The 27293-nt window shown below is 40.2% G+C and overlaps 2 protein-coding genes across 6 annotated transcripts in view; both read right to left on the reverse strand.

Annotated features, from left to right (window-relative positions):
- celf3a (cugbp, Elav-like family member 3a) overlaps positions 1–4979 on the reverse strand; it is a 35880-nt gene extending 30901 nt beyond the window's left edge. The window contains exons 1-4 of one of the 2 annotated variants that reach the window (XM_035906459.2): positions 4833–4979; positions 4494–4657; positions 3436–3588; positions 1815–1897 (exon numbers count right to left, since the gene is read on the reverse strand). In XM_035906459.2, the coding sequence (XP_035762352.1) occupies positions 1815–1897; positions 3436–3580 (228 nt within the window). In that variant the 5' untranslated portion in view covers positions 3581–3588; positions 4494–4657; positions 4833–4979. Of the gene's footprint in view, positions 1–1814; positions 1898–3435; positions 3589–4493 lie in introns of both variants that reach the window. The other variant, XM_035906460.2, reaches the window with a different exon arrangement.
- A 4611-nt stretch (positions 4980–9590) lies between these two features.
- rprd2a (regulation of nuclear pre-mRNA domain containing 2a) lies at positions 9591–27021 on the reverse strand. Of its 4 annotated transcripts, none has more exons than XR_436807.3 (12): positions 26562–27021; positions 18726–18855; positions 18423–18574; positions 18004–18056; positions 17728–17854; positions 17451–17626; positions 16838–17180; positions 15198–15401; positions 14573–14755; positions 12470–14478; positions 9953–10101; positions 9591–9802 (listed from the first exon to the last, which is right to left on the reverse strand). XR_436807.3 is itself a non-coding variant. In XM_006788013.3 (10 exons), exons 1-10 carry the CDS (start codon positions 26734–26736, stop codon positions 12779–12781), a joined length of 3243 nt encoding a protein of 1080 aa, XP_006788076.2. In that variant the 5' UTR covers positions 26737–27021; the 3' UTR covers positions 11801–12778. The 4 variants fall into 4 exon arrangements, 1 of the variants encoding a protein (XP_006788076.2); XR_436806.3 differs by having other exon boundaries at positions 9591–9806; XR_436805.3 differs by having other exon boundaries at positions 9591–10101.
- Between the last annotated feature and the right edge of the window lie 272 nt (positions 27022–27293).

Consider the following 27293-nt stretch of genomic DNA (forward strand, 5'->3'; position numbering starts at 1 on the left):
CTTGCTAATGGTGTTATGACACAGAGGTAAAACACTTTAGAGTGAACATCTTTTAAATTTTTATACAAATTATTTTTTTAATATTTTTTTGTATTTAGATTATTCAGCAGGAATAAATATACAGTAAATAAACTGTACCAGATATAGCTAAAACTTACATTTCTTTACATTTCAATTCAAAGTTGTACTGGATTTGATACCTTTACCAGTCATTAGACAATCCCTGACTGGTTGGTAAGTGATCAATAGACGATGCGGGGTAGTAAAAACCCCTGCTTGCAATTGTTTTGGACAAGCATACTGCTGCAGTCGCTTGTAGTTTATATGAAAGGCTACGACTTTGTACCAAACGCTTGCTTGAAAAAGTGCAACACAGTGAAAGTTGACAGTGCTGCTCAGTCAACACATTGAATGCAAACAGTCTCATTTTATGGATTGTGTTGCACTTTTCATTTTTACTATCTTGTCCAAAGTAGTTGGTAAGTGAGTGCAGATAAGTCAGCATCTTCCACTGCAAGCTACAGCAAAATGCACAAAACCAAACATATCACAGCACTGTATACCTCTTTGCGACAGATTTCAGTGGTTGCCAAATGGTTGCCAACCAGTCTCCCTACTCTGTGTGACAGGGGCTTATTCACTAATGGTCACATGACTGCAAAATCTGAATAGTTCCTAGTCAGATGCCAGTTTAAAAAAACTGTCGAGCTTCAAAGATATGAGTTTACAGGGCTATTACCAAGCGAGAGATTCTATAAAGGTTAAAAGGTTTAAAAGTTAACCAAGTAACACACTGAAAAAAAACTGTACAACCAACCACCTATAAAACTGGATAACTATTTATAAAAAATTCTAAACAGTCTTTATTTCTGTTTACCAACACGTCATGGATGGATTACTTTTTGTCTGTCAACTACTGGTTTAATAGATGATCTATTAATAGTTACTGTCTATCCTCTACTTAGAGTCTCTAAGCTTGTCATATTTTGACATTTTTAGGCTAAAAAAATGTATCAATTATGAAAAAATCTTTAGCTGCAGAGTTACACTTTTCACCTGCTTCTTCTCTTTTCCCTCAAAAACTACAGTCATGAGCTGCCATTCAGAAGAGGGGGGAAAAAAGAAGTGAATGATGTAGATTTCAACAAAAATAACCAAAAGGAAACAGCGGTGAAGCTGTCTTAGTAAAAGAGGAAGCAGCGGTAAGTCTGGGAGCACACTCTGTCTCAGTAATTCCTTGCCTTGTCGCCTTGTCTCCCATATAGTTGGTTATTATAGAGACGCGGCTGTCATGTCATATTTAGCTCTGGAAATGTCATTTGGCAGCACACCTGCTGCCTGGCTATGCTAATAAAGCTAGGTTTAACTTTGATTAGAATTCAGTGAGAGAGATGGATCGAGAGGAGGGGGAGATGGAGAGAGAGAGAGAGAGAGAGCGAGTAAGAAAGACAGAGACACGGAAAGGAAGAGAAACATCAAAGAGAATAAGAGCTGGCAAAGTCACTCCAGCAGCGAGCCTCATAGCTGTCTCTTCCGACCCATGACATGTAGCAAGATGACTCATGCCTTAACTGGATGGATATGTCTGGATGCATCACATATGAAACATAAGAGGAGGGGAGGGGCAGCCTCTGACCTTTATTGGTGCAGATTAGCTAAAGGGGGAAATCAACCCTACATGTCAAACTTGGTTAATTTTCCCAGGGTCCTGTGCGGCATGGTCAGATAGCCCGGCGTGCCAGTTATTCTGCTTCTTTGATGTAAACACATACACGTACGCCGTCAAAGACTCGAAAAGACAGCCACACACTCACCCCCGGTAGCGTCTTCTGCTCGTGCAGTGCATTCTGGGCTTTCAGGGCAGACTCACGTGCACAGTATGTCAGGAAGGCACATCCTGGAGAAACACAAGGGGCACGAGATCACTCATATAAGTGCATTGATTTTTAATGTCTATATAACGTCAGCTGGCAGCCACCCTATTATAAATTTACCATTCGGTCATGTGTGTTCTTATTTTATTGAGATTAATAAACACTAAGAACGATTCTGGGTCAACGTGCGTTCACATTTTCTAATAAATGTACAAATAAAAAGCACCCGTGCCTTTAATCAGACTGTCATTTTTTGTTAAGCAGTTCCTCCTGTGGCACCAGAGATCTATGGGATTATTAAAATAATATCTATTCAGACACAAGCAGCCTGAATGAGTATTTAATATCATGCTGTTCAAGCAAAAATGTATGCAGTCCTACATAATAGAGAAAGGCCTTCATTAACCTTTAGGGCTGCACACAAATCATGAATATGTAAATGTATGCAGAATAGGTGTTATAGGTGTTAGAGGACCCAAACCACCTGGCCTATATGTCTCCCCAATGACTGATGGTTTATGTGGATTTATAAAAGCTTTTGTTTTCTGCCCTCAGATTTGCATTAAGAATGACAGCACGGATCATTGTTCAGCTTCCGATCGCTCTGCCAGCTTCAGTCCATCTGTCAAACAGGATTTTGAACGTCGAGTTTTCCTCCTAAATATACAGAGCCTGCCCACCATGTGACGAGGGGAAGTAGTAGTAGTAGTAGAAACAGTAGTGGCAGTGGGTGGCACCAGTTCTTTCAAACTGAGCAATATCGCCGTATGAAACTAATTAGCGTCTGACAAAACACTTGGTTTTTTTTAGATTTATCTCAGACAAATGCCTTCCTGCTGATGAGAATTTACCAACATTTAAGTGAAAAAGTACACTCACATCTGAACTCAATTCAAGGAGTTTGGAGATGACAATTTTGGCCCTCTGTGAATAAAAATCAAGCTGGCAGCAGGGAACCTTTTTTTTTTATAATGTTTGTGTCTTTAAATTCAGATTGTAGCATCATGAGGTAGGCGTAAAAGGAAACCTTCCAGCGTACCCCGAAGCCACGTATTCATGAAGTTAATAGTCATTTTATGTTTGTTCTAACTGCATTCAACAGTTTCTCTGCTGCTTCCTGTCGTGTAGTTGTTTCCACAGTAGGCCTAAGGTTTAAAAGCACATTGGCCTTGGTAAACCTCAGTCAGAATCACTGTTAATGACAGACGATAAAAATCTGATATTTTATTTGTAACTGTAGCAAAGTCTATGGGGCATGAACGGATATTTGTTCATGCCAGAGAGCGAGTAAGATAATCTTTCAATTTTTTTATTTTAATTTGTATTTTTTAGTAGAAACACTAAACAGGATCTACAACATAAACCTTCCACCAGCTGTTCATCACAAAGGCTCCAAAGGGACAACAGCTCGATGAGAAATCATCCCACCTGACTCACACTTATTGGAAATCAAATCAGAGCATATACAAGAGAAAGCTTCCCCTGTCACTGCACAACATGCTATAAACCAACAAATTCTCGCCTCATTTTTTTTACTCCTTTAACTGGACACCTCCCTTACCTTTGTGCATCCCCGTGTACTTGTCCTTTATCACCGTCAACTCATAGATCTTGCCAAACTGCTCAAAGATGGGCTTCAGGTCCTTCTCTTCCAGGTTTCGGGGTATTTGCCCGATGAAGAGCTTGATGGCGTCAGGCTCCTTCATTGAGAAGTCTGGGGAGGAATAATAACACACACATACACACACACATATTCAGAGACACATATAGAGTGGAGGCGGTCAGGAGGAGCAGACAGGAGCCTGCGGGCTTAAATTCACACTGCACAGGAGGTGCAAACAGGAGGCCGAGGATGGAGGTACAGATGGGAGCGTTCGGCGAGAATGGGAGGCTGAATTAATGGTTTCTACACCCTCTGAGATGTGACAGCCCAAATGCTGTGGTAGATTTCACAGAAACGCAGCACAGTTGCATTGCTCTAAAGATTGTGTGTGTTTGTGTTCATTTTAAATCTAAATTAAAATGCTCACAAAGTCCAAGAGCTCACTCTTGCCCATGGATACATCTAAAAGATGAATTTTAAATAAATGTATCAGCCTCCCTTTATTTTTTTATTTTTTTATTTTTATTTTAGAAAGAAGATATAGAGCAACTGTTTTGTCGTTTACTTGCTCAAGAAAATGAATTTCAAAATGTAAATTACCCCAAATGACCTCATAACTTTCATATTTGTGGCGTCACATGGACACCTACAAACACGACTCACGGCTACAGAGCTCAGGTGCACTGCTTTTGCCTAAAACTGGGAAAATAATATGCAAAAAAAAGGGGGGGAAATGAATGTGAAGCTGTTGTAAACGATAGTAAACAAATTCTGAATTGCTCTCTGGGCCGCTTATATTCGAGCCCCCTTTTTACAGAAACATGACATTGTGTCTGTCAACACAGCTGGAGACCTGCGCTCTCTTTGTCAAAGACGCTGGTGACAACAACAATGACCCGAACATGATGTATATATAATACACATATATATAAATATATATTGTTTTTTTTTTTATTTACACCACAAACAACAAAGGGATAAAAAAATAAAAGAAGAAGAAAAAAGAGAGGTAATACCTGTGGTGCTGTTTGTGGCAAAGAATCGGCGCGATCAGTTGATGCCTTTCTTCTTCTTCTTTTTCCCCCCTCGCTGTTGTTTACTTATCAAACCTCAAATTACTCAGTTCATGTGTCTGCCAGAGCGTCTTTGGATCCTGTAACAAGTTAGGCCCGCACGCCCCCTAAAACAACACAAGTAACATCCAGCGACGGTCCTTTATTCGGCATGAGCGTGCTTTTCTAGCTCTGCTTGTTGTTTTTTTCCACTGCTCTTTCCTGACAGATGCTCCGTATTTTTTTCCTTTCAAATAAATTTGGTGTATTTAAAATGTATATATTTATAAACAAATCTCTTACTGGCTTGGCTAAACGGAGAGTGTTGAGATAGGTGGATATTTAGGCTTCCTTCAGTAGACTGTGGGGAATTGGCAGTCTGGCTGGCTGGCTGTCCTCTCCCTCTCCCTCTCTATGTGTGTGTGTGCGTGTGTGTGTGTCTGTACTCCTTTGACGTCGTAAGCCGGTGTCTCCCTCCCTGTCCATCTCAGCTCCATCCCTCCCCTGGGCCGTGATGTCTGCCGCCAGGGACCGTCGCTAACTTACCAGCCCTGTGACAGCCGGAGAAAAGGAGAAGAGCGGAAAAAAACCTACAAAAAAACACAACTATATATGTTTATCCTGCTGTACTCTCCTCAGCGATTTGGTTATTGGTTGTCTAAAATATTTTATTTCTACATTTATGTGCTACAGCACAAAAATCCCCCAAACTGTTTCTGTTGATATTGGAATCATTACCTTATTATCCCAGATTGTGAGTATAGTTCAGTCTTATTAGAACTGTATGTAAAAATGTATGTGTATATATATATATATATGTATATGTGTATATATATATATATATATGTATATATGTATATGTGTATATATATATATATATATGTATATATGTATATGTGTATATATATGTATATATGTATATGTGTATATATATACACATATATATATATGTATATGTGTATATATATATATATATATATATGTATATATGTATATATATATATATATATGTATATGTGTATATATATATATATGTATATATGTATATGTGTGTATATATATATATATATATATATATGTATATATGTATATGTGTGTATATATATATATATATATATATATATACAGTGTTGGGGAGTAACAGAATACATGTACTGCCATTACGTATTTAAAATACAAAATATGAGTAACTGTATTCCGTCACAGTTACCGTTTAAAAAGGTGGTATCTAGAATAGGTGGTACTTAGGTGGTACTTTCCTGTTTCATATTGTCGCGGGTCAGGACTGTTTGGGTTTTGTTTGACAGCTAGTTCTGTTGTTCCAGGTGGCAGCCTTACGGTTGCCATGGTTACAGGGTAGCTCTCTCTCTGCGTGTTTCCTGGGTGAGAGAGCACCTTTTTGTTGTTGTTGTTGTTGTGCTAAGCTAATAGGCAGAATGCTACAGGTATAGCTCTAAAGAATGTAGTCTCATGGGCAGTGTAGTCTGTGCTGCTGGGAGAATGGACTGCCATACTCATTATGTGTCTGTGAGCGCGAGGAGGGAGAAAAAGGAGAGTGGAAAGGTAGGAGTTATCGTTGAGCAAAAACGGGAGCTGGAAGCATGTAAATATAATAATAACCACTGCAGCCAAGAAGAGTGCCTGACGAGCCCAGTTGTAAGTATGCTATTAAGACTCGACTGTAGGCTTTGTTCGTGATTTCCTCCGAAACAATAAGTTCCGTTGGAGCAGCCTTTCAACGCCTCTCTTTGTCTCTCGCAAGCAAAGTTGACCCACACAACAAAGTAAAGCTATTTTTCGTATTAGTCAGAGGTCCCTTTACTACGGGTTCGGAGCCGCAGACCTTCAGTAATAGTAATAAATCACAGCAATAGTACATTCACGTAGTTGTAAAAGCATGATAATATATTAAGTAATCCAAAGTATTCAGAATACGTTACTCTCATTGAGTAATGTAACGGAATACGTTACAGAATACATTTTGGGGCATGTATTCTGTATTCTGTAATGGAATACATTTTAAAAGTAACCTTCCCAACACTGTATATACATATATACACACACACACACACACACACACATATATATATATATATATATATATATATATATATATATATATATATACACACATATATACATACATATATATATATATATATATACATACACCTAGATGAAAGCCAACAGTCTGAACCTTAAACATGTGTTTTGGATTTAAAACCAGTTGGTGGAATGAAACTTTTTTATTACAGTGTTTGTGTCTGTATTGACCTTTTATCTTTGGCTATTAGTCAACGCTGGAAGGATAAACTTATGACTTTGGTTTAACACCACACACTAACATAACAGAAAAGGTTATTTTTTAAGATCCAAATAGATTTTTTTTTCATCACTTTATTTTTCCTGGTATATGGCTGTCATTTCTGTCACGGTCCCAAAGCACATCTACTCCTTAAAATTCAGCTTGCAAAGACAATTATTTTTCATTGCTTGTTATCTAAAGAAACTGGATGAGGCTTCTGGCCTCAAGGGTGCCTTCTATGTGAGTTATTTTGGGCATGTCCAGCTGTGAGGAGACATCGCAGGAGAGTCTGGACACACTGGAGAGATCATGTCTCTCTGCTGGCTTGAGAAAACCACAGAAAACCTGGAGGCGGTGTCTGGGGAGAGAGCGGGTCTGGACGCCTCTGCTTAGGCTGGTTCCCTGTAACACAGGCTTGTATAAGAAGTAGAAAATGGATGGACGGGATTGTGATTTGATGCATAATGAACACGTTCACAGAAACACAAGTGTTTGCACTCACATTCAGAGCTGCACAGCCAGTGGAAAACATGAAAACCCCACACAGAAATGCATTAATGACCCTCCGATTATAAGCTGCCAGCTCATCATCTGCTCAGAAACCTAAAATCAAGTTAAAATAAAATGCTGTGTATTTAAAAAAATCAGATAATTCAAGTTGAAATAAAGGGAAATTCTTTCTCCCTCAAAATATAAGGCAGCAGGTGTTTGTTTTCGGGATATTCGTTTTTCGCGTGGAGATTAAAAAGCAGACAGTCCCTGACATCAAGAGACGCAAATCCGCCTTTTGTTCTCGCTGTGGAGCTGGCTGTGGTCCTGAAAGCTATCGGCTCAGTGTGCTCATGATACATTCTCGGGGATACAATGTAGCCTCTCTGAGTAGGGGAAAGGGCGTTATATTCATAAGTATATTCGTAAATGCGGGGGCCGATTTCACAGGACACACGCACACACACACACGCCCTCTCTGAAATCTCGGCAGCATGTAAACAATGAACCCACATGACAGCAGGCTGCACACACCCGACATGCGCACACGGCGCTACTTCAAAGGAGTCACGATCTGGACCTGGTTGGCTTGAGCATCGAAGCAGCGTTATAGTTATTCTAAGCATACCTCTGGGCACAGGTTTCTCGGTGGCCTCACCATTTAATACTTTATATTTCCAACAGCAGAACATCTCCTCGGCTTGTGTTAAGACTGCCATCTGCCATCATCAGTCACTAAATCCTATCTGCCCGCCGCCAGTCAGCCCCTCTGTAAGCCCGTGCAGGCGTGGCAAAAACTCAATTCATCTGGTGTCGATCGGGTATAAATGGGTGATAAGGAACAGCGTCGGGTACGTGATTTGTGTCATTTTCACAATGGATGACAATTTTATTTTTCGGAATGTAACTGACAACGACATCTGGTGACAAGCTGCTAACAAATGCGATGCCAGCAGGGGTGCTTATGTTTCTGCTGTGCTCTAAATGTAGGACTTTAGAAAAAAGAAAAAAGAAAGATAAATCTGTGGGTTTGAATGTGCTGCTGTACAGATAGACAGATAGATAGATAGATCTGAATCTTTAATAATACAAAACCTCTAGTCTGCTAATATACAGTCACTGCCACTTTGTTAGGTATACCTCCTTAACCTCTCCTTAACGCAAATAGACCATGTAGACACGGACAAGATGACCTGCTGTTGAGATCAGAGATCAGAGCAGAATGGTCGGACTGCTTCCGGTCGATAAGAAGGCAACAGTAACTCAAATAACCACACATCACACCCAAGGTGTGCAGAACAGCATCTCTGAACACACAGCACACTGAACCACACTGGGTGCCAACATGTCAGCTATTTCTGAGGAATGTTTCCAGCACCTTGCCATAAAGAATTAAGATAGTTCTTAAGGGAAAAGTGAGTCTAACCGAGTACTGGCAAGGTGTACCGAATATTTATAACCAAGTATAAATACTAGGTAAATAAAGGTTAGTTTGAAATACATCACTATCATTTAACCCTCTGCTGTCTGAGATGCAAGAACCCAACCCTGTTTTTTAAGGAAATTATATACTTAACTGTATTTTTTTGACTTGTTAACTGACACATTTATTTTGCCCTTGATTTTAAAGACATTGAAGAACCATTTTCAAAAGCCAAAAACCCAAATATTCTTATAGCACAGGGTCAGTGATGAGGGCAGTTGCCAAAACTGATGTTCTGAATTAGATGTTACTGGATTAAATAAACAAAACCCATTAAAAAAAAAACCCACTGTTTTAAGAAGATAAAAAGGTTTGAGTATAAAGAGATTTTTGAACAAATGTAGCAGAAATAAAGATGTTTATGTCTTTTGTACCTTTTATTAGAAAAGCAGAGCCGTTATATGAATGCTATGGTACAAAGGTTTCACCAACAAATACAAAGGAGGGGTCAGCTGGAAAGTGAAAGCAATCTAAAATGGAATTACTAATTGATCCAATCAAAATTGTCCTTTAGTGCAGGTGTAATGGACTCCCACAATGACTGTAACTTAATTACACAAATGTTTCCCGGAAGATTTAAATGCTCCAGAAACGGGTCTTAAACTCAATGTTCATTAAAGGTCATAAGAGACACTCTCTTTGAATTTTGTCTCTTACAACAAAATTTCAAAGTCTGGTTAAAATTGAGACATTTTTAAATTAAAGGGCAACTTTATTAAACTGAGCTTATGGAGATGCTTGTTTGTTAAATACTGTAAGGAAATGACCAGACAACGACGCTGTGTTTTGTTTTCATTTGCACAATGATCATTTATTCCACAAAAACATGCATTTAATGGGTATCTGTACAGGTTGGAAGCATGAAAAGCACAGATTTGTTTAAAGCAATGTAAAGAGAAGGCAATAAAATAGCTGTAATTATTCATAAGGTTATTAATAATCCTGGCTGTACTCACATGGTCCTCTATGTCCAGCCGTCCTCATTTCCTGTGTTTCCTCACTCACACACACAGACACACACACAGGGACGGAGAAAAAATAGAACCATTTTCAACATTTTATTTTCCCCCCACTCTGTATTGATTGTTTTGATTTCCTGCTGGTGGCACTTAGTTTCTGATGTAGCTATTAAACTGAAAGCCTTACCAGTGCACAGCGTTCATAACAGGCCGTGAAGAGCCATCACTGCGAGCGGTGCAGGATTCAAAGAGAGGAGCCGCCACCATCTTCATCAGTTAACATGTGGGGGAAAGGTTTCCATCACATCAGACACATCAAAGTGTGGCTCTGGATCCCTGAGGATGAAAACAGGAGCGAGGAGGGGAGGGGATGAGAAACGGGGAATGAGTTCAAAAAAATTCAGGGGGAAGGAGGTGCGTGTGTGTATGTAACGTTCACTCACTTCATCCTTTGCGTAAACACAAAGAAAAATGCGTACACTAAGATGACCTGACACATTTACGCACGTCCCCGATATGAAGGCTGATAAATGCTGAATAATTTAGTTATTTATTGAATTTTTCATGCTATAGGCTACCCCTCCCCTCTCTAACAAAGTGACTCTGGGAAGATGTGCTGACATCTGGCGACGGCCGGCTCACCTGTGACTATGTTTAATTTCCAAGTAAACTCCGCAGATTAAAAACTAACTTCTGACCAATAAAGATGTCGAATGGGAGCACTCGTTTTCTATTTGTTCCCTCCAATTGGTTTCATCTAACACCGCTTTTTTTTGTTTTCGTGTTTGTGTGCGCGAAGGGAACGACTTATTGCTAAAATCGAAACTCATTTCCCTAAACGACCTCCGTGCTAATTAAAGTAGACCTAAATTAAGGGCAGTTTTAACTGCACGGATTTATCAGAGTTAGGAGCCCATTCACATCGACACTTTTAAAAGGAACAAATTAAGCTGTATTATTTGCCGCTTACGCACTTAGAAATAAAAGTCCCAATAATAATGTCTTTTTTAACTTCTCATACTTGATTTAATGCAATAATTTAATGACCGCACTAAGAAACTGCAAATGAATTAAGGGAAGTGGGTCTTTCGGTACTTGATTATAACTGCCTAATCAATCCAACTGATCACCACTTTTGTCTTTTAGAGTGATTCTCACGCTGAGGCTGTGTGTGTGTGTTTGGCACCAAATCGATCTGGACCTCTTCAATTAAAGAGAATATTTGCGGAGACAAGACAGCCTTACTGAAAACGTGTTCGTTTCAAATTAAGCCAAACTGACTGCATTAACGCTCCCTGCACGGTAGCCTCACATGGAGACACCTAACAGACCTTTAACTGCTTTAAGGATCCAGTTACGCGTGAAACCGCCGCTACTTTATTTTGGATCTCAGCCAAACTAATCTTTTGCAAATTTATTCTTGTTACTAGGCAACTTTTCGGGCAATCTGCCCAACAAAGCAGAGCAAATGTGATTCGATTAAACTAAGTAACCTATGCACACAGAGGTACACACAATCAGCGTGGACACTACTTCTTTAACCGTATTTATATTAACTACCAAAAAACTTAAAGACCTAACGAATAAAAAAGTGACTCAGAGCAAAAATCTGACTTATCAAGTTAAGATGTTTTTCTTTAGAAATGTCTATCCCTATAAATGTAATAAATGTAGTAAGTGGAGCTTTTTCTTCTAATATCACTTTTATCTGGTCTGATGCAGCAACGTATTTTAAACCTAATGGGATCCTGATACATTGATGAACACATTTCCCAAACAGTATTATAGATTTAATCCTTAAATTATGAACCATAGCTTAAAAAAGAAAAAAGAAAAGAAACCCCACAACACTCTTTAGTGTTACCTGCAGTCGTGTTCATGAGTAATGGGGCCAGTGGCGTTATAATTTCTGTGTGAATAATTAGAGGTCCTGGCTTAGGTGCTTTTAAATGTGATGCAGAAGTAAAGGCAGTAATGCAACAGGTCAGGGATCAGAGATAATAAAAAAAAAAGAGAATAAATAAATAAACGACACTTTTTTCAAACTCAGATTTTTATTGGTCAGTACAAATAAACGAAAGTGAAGCCGACTGTCTTCATCCTCCTTCCAGAAATGCACTTCTTCTGCACCGGTGTTGGGAGGCTGGAAAAAAAAATCCCCCCCCTTGACTAGACTTGTGTCGCCTTCCTAAACGGGACGTAAAAATTATCGCCGAAGGGATCTTGCGCATAGGTGGGGGAAAGCAATGCTTCACAAAAAACAAAAAGACAAAACACAGAACATTTGGAGCTGGAACAATGAGAAATAATTCCCCCAAATATGCTAATGTGTACTGTAGAAGAAACAGAAATTCCATAGCATACACTCGGTTTGTCATACCCAAAGACAAGTTGAAATTAACGATTTTTCAAATGCTAATGGGATCCTGCTGATACGGGACTGAAGCAGTCAAAACTGCTCACTGAAAAACGAAATAAGAGCAGAAACACTGCACCAACTACACTCTTTTCTCACCGTCTTAGCAAAAATAACTGTCTTTCAAAAAAAGTGTTGAACTATCTGTGTCTAGTTGGTTTAGACTGGACTGCATGCACACACACGTACCATGCACGCACTCTGACACGCTTACATTTAATGCAGTGCTTCATATTGGAGGAAATGATACAAAAAGTGAATTTTATATATATATGTATATATATCCACCTCTTATCTTCTTTAATCTTCTGTCTTCGCTCTTCAGCTCAGCAACCCTCTCAGAGGCACCGTGTTCTTTATGTCTCTTGGTGTTGGCTCTCCTCAGTCTTCCACACACCCTTTTTTCTTTCTGCATTTAAAGTTTTTTCTTCTGGAGCTGCTGAATTAATTCTTCTTCAGCTCAGCTTTGCCACATCGTGCCCACCCCAGTGCAATAACTGCACATTCATCCACCTGCAGTCTCCATTTCAGTTTTTAAGAGGCTTTTATGACCTCCAAGACTTTTGACTGTGAGCAGTCTCAGGGCTACATGCTCAGTCAGTACCGTGGGGGCATAAAGGGTCTCTTAGGGGGGAACATTGGGCCTCCTGGTCTTAGACCTGGACGTTTGCCTCTAAACCTCGGGTCAGGACCTTGAAATCGAGGAAATGGGGGGCGAGGAGGTCCTCTGGGGTGTGGGTGATGTGCAGGGTGAGGAGGTCGATGCGGAGGTCGTAGAACGGGATGACGGATTTCGTGATGAGGCGGTGGTCTCCTAGGAGGGTAGTGCGGAGCAGGCGGGCTGTGATGTGGGTAGTCGTGGGCGTAGTAAGGCTCCTCTGAGTTTGAGAGTGGAGGAGTGAGGCGGCCTCGAACTCGGGGATAGTGGTGTGGAGGGCTGCCTGGTCTGTAATACGGGTCATCTGGGCCGCGATAAGGATTGTCTTGGAAATAAGGGGGCTCGTGCTGGAGGAGTTCGTCGTGGTGCCGCTCGAGGTCCCCCTGGTAATGCCGGTCATCTGACTGGTGATGTAAATCCTCAGGGTGATGTGGCCGATGCTGGTCAGTGTCATACAGATGTTCATCAGGATGATACAGGGATTTGTGTTGATGATCATGGACCACCATCCCACTGATGACACTCTCAGTTCTGGCCCCGAGCACGTCCCCAGAGTCTGTGCCGGGAATCGGCTGCTGCTCCGGAGGAATCATCGAATTGCTGGCCGATGAAAGGGAAACCTCAAAACCGCGAGGAGGGGGAGGTAACCTTGGGACAGGAGGAAGATTGCTTTTAAAGAAACCATGCAATGGGGTGCCCCCCTGCTGGGAGAGCAGCTCTTGAGGTTCACGAGTTTGCTCAGCTTGGTATGGATAAAGTCCGGATGTCTTGTTTTCTTGAGCCCCTCCAGGCATATTATAGCCGCTGGGCTGCTGAGAGCTCCCCTCTGGGTAAGTGTCACCGTACCAACTCCTTTCACTAGGCCCATGAAAGCTGTCAGCAGTCTGTGTGTTACCGGCACTGCCTGGGGCTCTTTCTCCAGGCACTGGCCCTCCTGTCTGTGCAGAAATCTGCTGGTAATGTCCAACCGGGGCAGTAATCCCATGTTCAGAGATCTCCTGTTTGCCAAACGGGTACGCCTGGTAGATCTGCCCATTCTGAGCGACACCTGGCTGCAGGTGAGCAGGCTGTTGAGGATTGTTATGGTTCGGCTGTGTGCTATTCTGGTATGCAACAGGAGCCATTATTGCAGATTCAACAGATGACTGACTTAACTTGGGAGCAAATGGAACCACCATTGGCTTGTCCATAATCTCATCTTGAGTAGGCGTGCCTCCCCCCTCGTCCCGCACAGGTGTCCCATCCTGGGTGTCTGTGCAAGTAACCGGACTATGATTATTGCTTCCGAGAGCTGGGTTTGTTGAAAAAACCAAGTCAAATGCACTAAAAGCAGGGTTTCCCTGCAAGAAGCTGTGTATTTTAGACTCTAAACTTGTAGAGGATGGTTCAGGATCTGTTGTCAAATCCATGTCTCTATGAAGAGCCTGAACCAGGGCAGAGGCAGGGTTGGAATTCTGGGAGGATGCTTGGGTGCTTGAGCTCTGCCTTGCAGTAGAGCTGGATAGGGGAAGCACAGATGTGCCAAAGGAGTGAGGCAAGCTCTGAGAGGGTACCGCTGATGAAACTGTGGATGAAGGAGAGGCAGTAATCTTGCCTGTACTGGAGGAGTCAGCTGAGCTGCCAACAACAGAGGTGATGCCTAAGGGGCACAAGGAAGATAGAAGAAAGATAAGCAAGGGTGCTGCTATAACTCAACATTTTTTTGAATACTTTAAGTAAAGGTTGATTCTCACCTTCGAGGCTGCTTTGACCCTGGACTTTGGACAGAGCACTGAGGAGGTCTGCAGGACTCACTTCTACCTTGGAGAGGATACTAACCAGTGAACTGGGGTCCTGTGCTGCCACAGGAAGAGCAGGCGTGCTCTTAACTGAGGAGACAGCGGGTGCAGCTGCAGGAGGAGTCTCCACTAACGGTGCTGCAAAAAACAAAGCTACACTCACTCACAGAGTAACCCACCATATACTAACTTTTTATTAGACAGTTAACAGATCTGTGAAGGCCAAATGTTCATTCATAGATTTATGCATTATGAGGTATATTTAAAACAAACTAACTTTGACATTTGACAAACCTACCAGATTAACTTAAATACTCTGTTAAATCTTAAACTGCATGAAAACATATATGCAGTTTAAGTACATACTCACATATGCTCTCAAGATCTTTTTGTTTATCTCTACATTAAAAATCAATGACGGTGCAGAGATATTAATGCTCCAAACACATTGCAAACCCAGTTGGTTCTTCCATAGCAGAAGTCGAGACACACTTAATGACGGCACGTGGAAGATTTTATTTTATTTTATTTTGAAAGAAATCATCTATGTGCATGTTACAAAAAGGCCCTCGCCACTCACCTGTGTTCTTCACGACTGAACTTATGCTGTTCAGGATGGAGCCAATTTTATTCATGTCCACACTTTCCAGAGCGGCCGCTGGAGCGGCAATGGGAGACGCGATCTGTGCGACGATGGGCTGCTCTGTCGCTACTAATGGCACGCGTTTTGCAGGCACTGGTGCGGGCACCTCTGGGTGGAGACCGGGTTCTGTCCGCTCTTCAACTGAGGAAAGAAAATATGGCAGCGATAACAGTGAGAGAGGGCCAATGTAATGGTGCAGCTAAGTGCAGTTCCTCTACATTTGGTTTTTGTGACTAATTTTGCCACTGACACCTGATTTCCAGGGCAAATTTCTCAAAAGTTACTCAAATAATGGTTGCAGGAAGGAATGTGGTGCAAAAAAGAGAACAGAAAATATATTTATGACTCTAGCTGTATATTCACAAGTGTTTTAATATTTTTAATATTAAAAATGTTTCCTAGAGATGTAGGGTACTGAGATTTGCTTTTGCAGAGACCTGATGCTCAAAGTAAGCTCAAGATGGATAATTACATTAGAACATTTTCTCTTTAGCGGTAACCAAAGCTAATTATTTACTTCTATACCATCCTATCCCTACCAGCTTATACTGTCATCCCGACTTTCTCCATGTCCTCATTCACTACATCCATGAACCTCCTCTGTGCTATTCCATATTCAGCATCCTTAGCCTTGCTTCTCTAACTTTGTCTCCAATTTCCTCAACCTGAGCTGTCTCTCTCTGACGCACCAATTTCTAACCCTAGTCACTCCCAATGAAAACTTCAACTCTGCCACATCTGGCTCCAGTTTTGAAATGACTCCATTTGGTCAGTGTGGCCACTAAAACCGCTTGGATGCTTCAGGATTAATGAATTCCTCTAAATAACAGGTGTGATTTGTAAAGCCTGATTTATCTTTGACGCAGAGCTTTAACAGATGTCCACAGCAGGCGATGGTTTCACCTGTGATCACAATGCATCCATCTAAGTAAATGCATACTCTGTGATATGTGATGACGGTGGGCTGGGCACACGCTAGAACTCAAACTACATTGAGGAAGAATATTCCTATTTTAACATGCAGGTCAATTTAAGAATGTGCACATCAGCTACTGCGCAGATGCTGTTTCTTCCATGGAGTCTCATCAGATTGTGTATAACAGACATTTTGTCTTTATTAAATGGTCAGAAATGAGAAGAAAACTGTCAAACTTCTGTCAAATAAAGTAACACTGACTCATCACCTTTCTTATTTCGAACGCAGTCAAATCCAAAAGGCCCTTTTTTTTCTTCCAGGAAAAACTTTAACAAGTCAGCTTATCTCAAAACAAAGGAAATATGTAAAAAGACTGCTTTTAAAATTAAAACTAGGAACATTTGAACTAGTTAGATGACACCATGTAACATCTGTATTAACTACTACCGACAGCAGGTTCAAAAGATGCTACTGCAAAAGTTGAAACAATGATTATCATGCAATGCTTGAGAACTTTTGTGTCATTACCGTGCTTGCCCATCTCTCCTGTGTTTGTCATTTCATTCTTTTTAGTAAAGTACTGAAGGCCAATATAAAAACCACACAGCACTTAAAAAGCATTGCAGAGGCTTGAAATCCCAAAACATTACCCCCTCCTTACCTATGATGCCCCCACTCTCCATTTCGTCTTCAGACAGCTCCATGTCCTCCACCTCGCGATTGTCATTCTCACCGAGACCATCTGTGTCTCTGGGAGACCCCCCCGGGGAGGACAGAGGGCTCGGGGCTGGGGGCTCTGCATCATCGTCCATTGCAGAACCATCGAGGTCTGGATCGGGGTGGGCCATTTCCAGACCGTGGAAAGGAGACTCTGAGCCTGTTGGAGATGGAGCGTCTGCCGAGGGAGAGGGGATGGGTGACTCGTCCAGGTCGGGCAAGGTGGACTTCAAGGTGTCCAGCTTACGCTTGAGGTGGGACACCCGGTTAGCAAATGTTTGGTAGGCCTTGAGAGGAGAAGCAACGGAGTTTAATACATGAAATTGTAAATGTTAAGTCTATTAGCCAGTTTTAATACAGACTTCACGCAAATTCAAACAGCAAGATAGAGAGGCATGAGGTTTATCTACAGCTAGCAACAAATAAGAGTCTAAAACATAATGTACCAAAAAGCCCAACACAAGCTGGGTAATAAACCTACAGGTAACTGAATTTCTTCATGCTTTAGAACAAAAAAAAAAAACCCAACAAATTAAAAATAAACCTCTTTCACTTACGTTAGCTACAATCTTCACTTCCTTGTACTGCATCTCATAGAAGATATCTGCGTTGGTGAGTGCCTCCATGAGTTGAGGTAGGATTTTGTTTTGTTTATCAAAGAACTTCACAAACTCCTGTAGCTGTGCGCTTCCTTCCTCAAAGTCCTTGGAGAACTTCTTTCCTCCTGCCTTATCTGCAAGAACCAAGCAGTAATGTGAGGAAATCATCAAAGTCATAACCCATCCTTCCTATCGCTCCAGGTTAGACTGTATAGCAGCAAAAAGAATAAGACACCTTTGAGTCTCCTGAGGGCATCAGAACTGAAGATGTCAACCCTCATAGCTGCCAGCTGTTTCTCTCTGAGGTCGACCTCCTCCAGAGATCTCTTGTACTTGGACAGCTGGTCTATGAGTGCCTGTGGCTAAAGCAGAGGGAGCAGTCAGTCATATCATAAGCGCAATAAAGTCTGATCACAGTGTTTGAGTCAAAGACAAGACGATAACAACCGTGCTTGTAAAACGGCACAGCTGGAGTTTAGTGAGGAGCTTTAAACTCTAACATCACACTTACCACGAATTCAGCAACGACCTTGGATCGTAGATCAGCTTTAGACTCGACTGGAGCTTTAAAATAAATAAAAAGCCCATAAACTCAAACAGCAAAATTAACTACAAACACCCAGAAATCTACACAACAGAATGAAATGCAACATTATTTCAGAACAGACATCATAATTATTTAATGGAATTATTCCTAAACTCTGGGAAAACTGTGGATGTATTAAACCTAACAAATAAGAAACTTGTCTTAAAGCCAATTAAATTAAAAATTAAATAAATTGTGTTTTCATAATCACTGACAGCCAAAACTGTAACTGCAATTAAAATACAATTAACTGTACAAGGTGCCACGACTGATAACGACAAGTTTCATGTTAAGATGGCGTGTCTAATAAAATTAAAAATTATAAAAATAATAAGCAAACTTACTTTTTTGCTCCACAGGAGTGACAGGAGGGGACTCCTCTTTGATCAGGGCGTTCTTAAGGTCGGCAATGAGAGTCCCTGAATACACACCTCTCTCCTCCCAGATGGACAGTATCCTCTCCGCTGATTTTATCACCTTCGAGTCACCTTCACAGCTACAGAGAGGGAGATGATAAAAACTATAATGATGGCTGCTGGATTTATGTGTCCGAATGAAACAAATGAGAGGAATAATGGACAAGAAACACTGAAAGGTAGAGAGTAGCAGAAAGAAACATTGCACCAGTATCTCTACAAAGCACTTACTTAACCAGCTGGAAGGCATCTAGAAGCACCTCGGCGAATGCCGTTCGGTAAACGATGGCGTTTTTCCTTTTACAGTTCTGGATGACGTCATTGGCGAGGTATAGCAGGTTGAGCCTGTGTGAGGCGTCAGCTGTTGGAGGAAACAGAGGCGCCGATGTTAGCTTGTTTGAACCAGACTGCTTCTAATTATGGTGCTTTTATCTGCGGCTGTTCATTCCCTTAAATCTTTCATTGTTTTTACTGTTTTTGTTGCTGCACAGCATGTGTGCCATTTTTAAACGTGCATATGAAAAAATCTGACTTGAAACCTGCTGAGCCTAAATATACGGAGAAGCAGCTCAGCTCTCTTTCACCTATTTTATTAAATATTGGTCAAAATCAGTAGTGGTCCAACATACTGCTTAAATTATTATCAATCTATAAATTTTGTACTTTATAAAAAGGTCAACATTTTTACTTAATGCCCAGTTAAACTAAATAAATGACAAAATCCATTATAGACATGAGTGATTAAGTCTGAAGTGATAAATCAGATTCATAAACAACACAGAAAAGATAGCATGCAGTCAAGAGCTACCAAGAATATTTAATCAACAGCTAACTGTTAAACATGACGTGAAATCATTTACACAATCTTTGTTCACATTTTATGACCTAAATAAGGAGTTTTAAAAATGCCTTTTTTATAGTTTACACACACCATGTGTCATTTTCAAGGCTCGCAAAATTTCAAAATCTCTGGTAGCCCTTCGGGCAGGCATTCTTCAGTTTTTGGTAGCCCAAAATAAATTTAAGTAGCCCGAATAAAAAAAGAATTTTTTTTTACGTTTTGTTTCCTTTACAATATTATACATTAAAGTATAATATTGTAACGGAAACAAAAATTAATCAAAAAAATTGTTAAAATACAAATCACAACAACTGTATAAAAATTAAAACCATCAACTCAAATACTTGGTTCTAATTGAACAGAAATTTCTATGAACTTGTAAGAACTGTGTAGAACATGAATCAGTCTGTGTCAGATCCTGAATCTGAAATTTTCACTGTAGTCAGGGGTAAGAAGTAAGTGGAACCAAGATCTAGGCCATTTGCTTTTTGAAGTTTGCAAAGACTGCTAAATTCTGCCAATGGTAGTTCACTCTTTGCAATATAGCACGCTGTTCTAAACAGCTTTTTCAGGAGTTCTTGTTGTGCTTGGTTTATTTGTAGTATGTTTTTTTGCAATTGGTGTTTGTTCTGGGAAACATACTGCAGACTGGGCAATAATGCATTTCTTGCATTTCTCATGGGTTCTGATGGGGTCTTTCTTAAAATGACTGGTCCCAGTAACAAAGGCACTTGTCGACTCAGAAATCAAATGAAACTCACAACACACCTGGCAGAACATCATGTTATTTAGCTCGTTATATTCCAGCCACAGAAATTCTTTTGTCCATGAAACCAAAAAAGCTGCGCTTTCTTTTTGCCTCATAGTCTGATTTGTCCAACACGTTCTCACTCCCAAAGCGTAACATTTTAGGCTAGGTGACAAATCGTCAACATATTACGTTTTCGGCTACCCACCACATTCCTAAATGACGACCTCGGAAAAATGAGGAAATGTGAGAACCGTATGGACTCAATCTACACATGTTCGCTCTTTTCCTTCAAATAGCTTAGAAACACGCTATTTAACATCATTTAAGTCCTGTTTAAGGTGAGGAAAAAGGTTATGGTTAGGGCTAGGGATAAGGTTAGGTTTAGGGCTGGAATACAGGGCTGGAACGTTGATTACCGCGGGAGCGTCATTGCACTGGATTTCAGCCATAACCGACGTGACAAAACGTCGCCATGTTACGCCTCGGGAGTGAGAACGGGCTCGATTTGTCATATCTTTTCCGTTTTGTGATCGGCTTTTCTTTGGCTGCCCCTTCTTCACCCTGACCTGTCTTATTTGGCTCTGCAGAACTAAAATACCAGCCTAAATCCTGCTGCTTTTACACACGTACTTACATAATGATCAGCGATTCTTTGCGCACTCAACCTCTGACATGTTTAAGCTTGCTGCGAGAGATTTCACTTGTCGCGTTTGAATAGTAAGCTAATGATTGATAAGACGATGTCAGAGGAATTGGTGCGCAATTAATCGTCACTCACCAATCAGTGCTGCCGCTCTCTATACACCGTTCGCGCGATCGCAAAATGAAAGTGAAAGCAAAAAGCAAGCGCAAATTCAAACGCGATTTCAATATGTCACATATTGACAGTGGCTCATCGATGCCAATGACATAATTACTCAGCTACATTGGCGAAAGAATGCAAAAGCACTGACATATATTTTCCTATGATAGCCCGACGGGCAGGGCTGAGTTAGATTTTGGTAGCCCGACTGGAAAAATCGCTAGCCCCGGGACGTCGGGCTAGCGATTTTGCGAGCCCTGATTTTTATTTGCAGTTTTTTTATATTTATGATATGATATCAGCTCATAATATCTCCTGGTCAATAGTTTAATCAGTGCTTGATAAAATAACCAACATCCAGATGCAAAATAAGTCTGCAATGCAACTAATTTCAACTCTGTAAGTAAATAATTTTGCGTTAAATAATCAAGTCTCTATTAATTCTCTAATTGTCTAGATGACAGATGAAAGCCACGCTTCTTACTCATCAGGAGTAGAAAAGCAAAAAGCTGTTGTTTTCCTTATAATGCTGAGGGTTTGAACCCTGAACACAATCACTACAAAACTGTTTACTTTGAAATTTCTCCTGCAGCACTGAGATCCGCGAGTGTGATCACATTAGAAGAACAAAATTGATTAAACGGTAATATGCTCAGAGATCACTCTAAATTCTCCAAAGTCAAACACAGTTTCAGGTAACTGTAAAATCACTGCAACCGAGATTAACAGCAAAACAGGCCAGCGAGAGCCAAAGACATCCATCTATGAATACCTTCATTAAAAGGTGGAAACAATCAGCTCAAGGCTTCAAAATATGACATCAAAACCAATCGGTGACATCACAGTGGCTAGTCATCTTTTACATACAGTCTATGTTTTAACTAGAGATGCAGTGATCTGGAATCAGCTGATTTTCTAAATTTTTAGACTAGTGACTGACTAGTCAGCCTCTTGTATATTAAATTACAAAGCGGCCCGTTCAACGCATGTGCAACACATGCACAACAGTGCAGGCATTATCAAAGGGAGCCTATCCTAGCTGCCATAGGTCAAGAGGCGGGATAGATCCTGGACAGGTGTCCACCTCGCTGCAGGCCTAACACACAGAGACAGAACTATTCAAACACACCTCACTACAACTCACAAAACCCACTAACTGCATGTTTGTAGGAGGAGGTCAGAGTATCCAGAGAGGACCCACGCAGACAACAGAAGAGCATGCAAACTCTAAACAGAAAGACAAGATGATGGATTTGAACGCAGGACCTCTTGCTGACGGGCAGCACTGCTAACCACCACCCCCTCACCCAATGAAGAACGTCTCCAGTTGAATCAAGCTTTCCAAACAGAAGTGTATTTTACATTTTTAATCTCTTTCTGTCTCTCTCTCTCACACACACACACACACACATATATATTTATACACACACAAAACTATTATTTTACAGCGCGTCACCAAAAGGTCAGTGAACCCCATCTGGTGCTGGATATTGATACAACTTTATTGATTCCAATGCCATTATCGATTCTGGTTATAGGTCAGATTCATTATTGATTCTTTTACTGACCTGATCCATGTTTGTGTGTTTTTCAACATCAACACAACTATTTTAAAATGTTTTTACGTTTAAGATCCTTCCAGTTCTTGGGCAGCCTAAACCGAATACAGCATTTCCATTAGTGAGAACATGTCTTTTATGTGCTCTAAGAGATGAAGGGCATCTACAATCTGATTTTACACATGTTTTTTTTCCTCAGCTTATGTGTAAGAAAGACTTCATTGTCTTCGAGCCTGAGAAATGCTTGAAAGTGGGTGTGCAGAAGCTCCACTGCTATGCTTGACATCATTGCTCTGCAAAGTGAAAGAAAAAAGATTCCTCTTATCAGGAAGAGGAACTAGAAATTTTGGTATGGATTCTTCACTGGAACTGGTTTTTAATTACTGTCCCTAACTCTGTACAGTGATCTGTGGTTTTAATATTTTTGTTTAAACATAAGATCTGGGATCTTTTTTTTTTTTTTTTTAAATCAAGACATTTCTGTTGGACAATGTTAATGTTTTCCAGCTTATCTCCAGCCAATCTGGTGCACTGACTTAATACTACTTACAATTAGGGTGCAGTTAGTAAGATGTAGGTATATTAAAAATACCTTAGTGCAGTAGTAGTATTAAGTAAGTTCGACCCCACCCCTGTTGTTTTGTTTAGGACAGAGGTGTCAAACATAAGGCCCGGGGGCCTGAATCGGCCTGACAAAGGCTCCAATCTGACCTAATCTGACCTCCAGCTTTGGAAAATACGACAAAGGAGATATGTTTTTAACCTTTTAGCTATATTTTCACAGGTTTGACAGCTTTTTCTGCTGATAAAGATGTCCCCGCAGCCATTAATACCACACCAAAGTAGTTAAGTAATAGATAAATAATTAGATTCGTCTTTTATTGTCATTGCACGTGTACATGGGTGCTCCATACCAACTGTGCAGGAATAAAATATAGTAAGACAACAGAAATGCATAACAAGCAATAGGAATATATACAAAACCAGAGGAAGCCCCGCAATAGAAAGACACTGTCTGTTAAATGACAGAAACAGAAGTTCCTGTCTCACTGTCTAATATTGACATTTCTATTAAAAAGGAAACAAAATCTTCATCAATTAACAAACACTTTGTCTTATAAACACAGGAGAGTCTGGAAAGTGAGCTACCAGAATGTTTTCTGGTGCTTGTGTTTTCCTACATTTATCATGTAGAAAAAAACTAACATATGCTGTTGAAATTGCATTATTTATCTAATATTAAAATACCTTTGGGAATAAACGTGTAGTTAAAGTTTCACTCCACCAACCCACCTAAGAACAAAGTGGGCTGTATGTGATGGTCAATGTAAAATGAGTTTAGCATCACTGGTTTAAGACTTTTCCAAAATAGTAAAAAATAAATTAAAAAAAAACACAAAAAAACCCAGATATGACACTGTAGAGACAAAAATGTCCACTTGTTTTATCAGACGAACACAAGGTTAGATTTAATGTACAACAGTACAAAACAGAAAAAGGAGAGCCAGCAATGCCAAAAAGCTTGATATACTTTCTATTAAATTACTGTAACAAATCTGATATATTAATCCACACATTTAACAATTTCTTTCTTATTTTCGTTCTCAAGTTCATCCAAAAAGCTTTGGTAGCTTCCAGTTAATACATTTAAATGCTATGTTTTTAAATGTATTTATTAAGTGTTATTCAGATGTTTAAAACATCTCCATCTTCATGGTACACCACTAAGCCTCTGAAAAATCACTAACGGGCTTTAAACTGCATAAATAAAAAAACTCAGGTGTCAGATATAATGAAACAGTCATATCTTTAATGACAAAATGTTGACAATGTCTAAAAGAGGATAACACTATACTGCAATCACAGAGGGAGAACCACAACCTAATGCTGTTAATAAGTCTCCACACTAAACATACTTTGCTGTCTTCATAAGCAAAAGACAGTGATGAACTTTAAATTGACAGCAAATGCTAAAACCTCCCTAGAGTACAAATTAATGAACAGTAGGTATAAAGATATCAATAGCAATGGCCTTTGTCTTAAATTACTGGACAATTCCAACTATATGAATGATCCTTAAGCTGCAAGTCAAAATAAATTACTCAAAAACTATTCAAGGGCTGTGCATGAGATTTATTCACCTGCTCTGCAGAGAATCAGAAACAGACCACTATTCTCACGTCTGCAAGAAAAAGTTTGTGAACCTGTTTAAACTACTTCTGTACTGATTATTCATAAAATGTGAGCTGAATCTAAATCACAAACATAATCCAATTACACAAATAAAATATGCACATTGTACTTTTGTTGATATAATCTCACAGTGAAGGCTTGAAAATGTAGATTCAACCGTTAGGAGCTCCACTTAATCAGATGCTGCCTGAAGCATGGATTGTACAGGGGAACATTTGATACATAGAGATGACACTACCCAAGTGAAAACATGTATAACGCAAAAGGATTGGTCCTAGCAAGGATTAAGATTTAAGATATAAGATTTGTCTTCTTAGTGTAAGACTGGTTGGTGGGAGCTGTGTGTCTTAATTACAGTTACTAGAAAGCTAGAAGTGTGATCAAGGCTACAAAAGCATCTCCTAATACCTTGGCAATAACACAAAGTACTGACTGATTTATTATAAAATAAATAATAGAGCCCCACTGAGAACCTGGTGCAGTTTGACAAATTTCCAAACAAATATGTAAGTAATCAAAGTGTTAGTGACAGCTCCAATACTTAAAGTGAGTTTGTGTACTCAGTAACATTAGTTTACTCCAGCGGGCCACATGAGGAACTAAAACTGCTGTGGAAGGCCGCACCTGTACTGAACTCATTCTGCTCATTGTTACTTTTTATTTCTTTAAACTGCTATAAACTGCTTCTGGTGAAAGTAGATCATGTTACAATTAGACCCCAATTGTGGCCCCATGGATAAATTAACTGCCCAGCACATGTTCACGGTAACAGAATATATTTTGTCTACATCAGGGGTTTCAAGCAAAAGGCACAAAATTGACCTGCCAAGGATCCAATACGATCCACTTTTACAGCATTTCCTACTGAGAAAGACCTTCCCCTCAGCCATTCATACTACAACAGTGTAATATGTAAAGGACAAAAAATTAAATGATGCAGAAATTCCTGGTTTTTTTCCACTATCAACAAAAGAAAATTCTTTTTGTTTGTTTATACACCCGGTCCAAGGTAAGAAAAGGAAAGAGAAACAGAAAGTTAACTGTGAATTAAGAAAAACTTCCTGTTTTGTAATTATCGGACAGTCTGGGCAATGAGTTACCAGAACTTTTGCTGTAATTTTACATATTAATTTCTTACAATGTAAGCACAAAGAATCATACTGGCAGGTTTACTAGAGCAACATTTCTTAACGTGTAGACCAAATTAGATGAACTGTTGAAATTGCACTTTTTAATATATTAAGATATCTCATTATTTAATGCTTATTTAAATTTGTTTACATTGACAGAAAGGAGGGTTTCACTCATCTGTCCCAATTACAATCAAAGTAAGCCGTATGTGGCTCTCGATGTAAAAAGAGTATGGTATCCCTTGTCTAGACATTATGGATGGACATTGGTGTCCAGCCCCATCCAAAACGTCACTGTTCCCCATGAGCTGATTACAAATAGCTCAGTCATACAGTTTGGTAACAAAACTGCCTTTCCAGTCTCATAACATGTTGTGATGTGGTAGGCTGTTAAATCTTGAATTTCCCGTTGTAGCCTGTAAAGCTGGCACAGGCTGACCTCTTGTAGCACTGTCAGAACTGTAAATTTGACAGGTTCACTACTCTGCACATTAGTTTATAAACTATTTGTAGACTACGCGGGTAAACGCAGGCTATAGTGTGCACATGGATGACAGCTTGAATGTCCCTGCTGTCAAAGGAGCGCCAGTTTTAAACTCCACCGTTTCCCGGCATTTCAACCTAAGGCAAATAGGACAAAGACCTTAACGCGCCCGGATAAAGGTATGATTCGTCGAACAGCAGGAATCAAAACTATATTTAAAACATTTATAAGCACAAACATCTCATTGCAACCATTGCGATCGTTGAGCTCAAACGAGTTCAAAGGTGCAGGCAGTAGGGCTACTTACATTTCTTCAAGCACTTGATCCAGTGTCGCACTATCACACTGTGGTACTTCTTGTTGTCTATGCACCACGCTGACAGTCCTTGAATCGAGTCCATGGTGTTGGTCACATTTTGTAACTTTCTGTCCAAAGTGGACTCCAGAGAGCCGCTGGTAGCGGCTCCGGCTCCCGCTGCCATGTCCGGACGAGTTTGTTGGTGAAGGCTAGCACTTAGCTTAGCATGCTAGCTTAACGCAGCACAGGCATCCTTGCACTCAGAAGCCTCTCAGCCTGCTCCCAGGTGCTAAAACGTCTTCAGTGTTTGCTAACCCGTGTCCCAATCCCTGTGTGTATACAAATTATTCACGGTGAGCTTCCTTATCACGGCTAAACAGTCATATCGTTTCACATTGAAGGACTAAAACTCAGCGCCTCGCGGCATCCTGTGGATCTGTTTACTCGTTGTTGGTGGGGTGATGAAGAACACTTCCGCAAACACTGCTTGGTTATGGCGCCACACAGTGTCACGGAAGGTGACTTTTCTCTTCTTCTTTGTTTTTTGTTAGCGACACCAGCTGCGCGTTATTGGTAGAGCAAGTGCACTGTTTACTCTTTGTTGTGGGAGAGGAGTTTTAATTCTGTTTTAATATTTAAAAAATACTAAAGTGCTGTGCAAAAGTCTTGAGTCACCTCTCATTTCTGCATGTTTTGCTTCCAAGGAACCCGACTTTCTTGTTATTTTGGTAGTCTTGAGCA

The sequence above is a fragment of the Neolamprologus brichardi genome, chromosome 22, assembly GCF_056152115.1.
Source record: "Neolamprologus brichardi isolate AB-2024 chromosome 22, ASM5615211v1, whole genome shotgun sequence".
Lineage (NCBI taxonomy): Eukaryota > Metazoa > Chordata > Actinopteri > Cichliformes > Cichlidae > Neolamprologus > Neolamprologus brichardi.

What these genes read in the sequence shown, in the direction of transcription:
- rprd2a (XM_006788013.3), bottom strand. Translation starts at nt 26,736, where the DNA reads ATGGCAGCGGGAGCCGGAGCCGCTACCAGCGGCTCTCTGGAGTCCACT. An exon ending in GATCAAGTGCTTGAAGAAAT is followed by an intron (nt 18,856 to 26,561) that starts GTAAGTAGCCCT and finishes TTCCTCCAACAG; the next exon opens with CTGACGCCTCACACAGGCTC. An exon ending in GGGTCAAAGCAGCCTCGAAG is followed by an intron (nt 14,479 to 14,572) that starts GTGAGAATCAAC and finishes TGTGCCCCTTAG; the next exon opens with GCATCACCTCTGTTGTTGGC.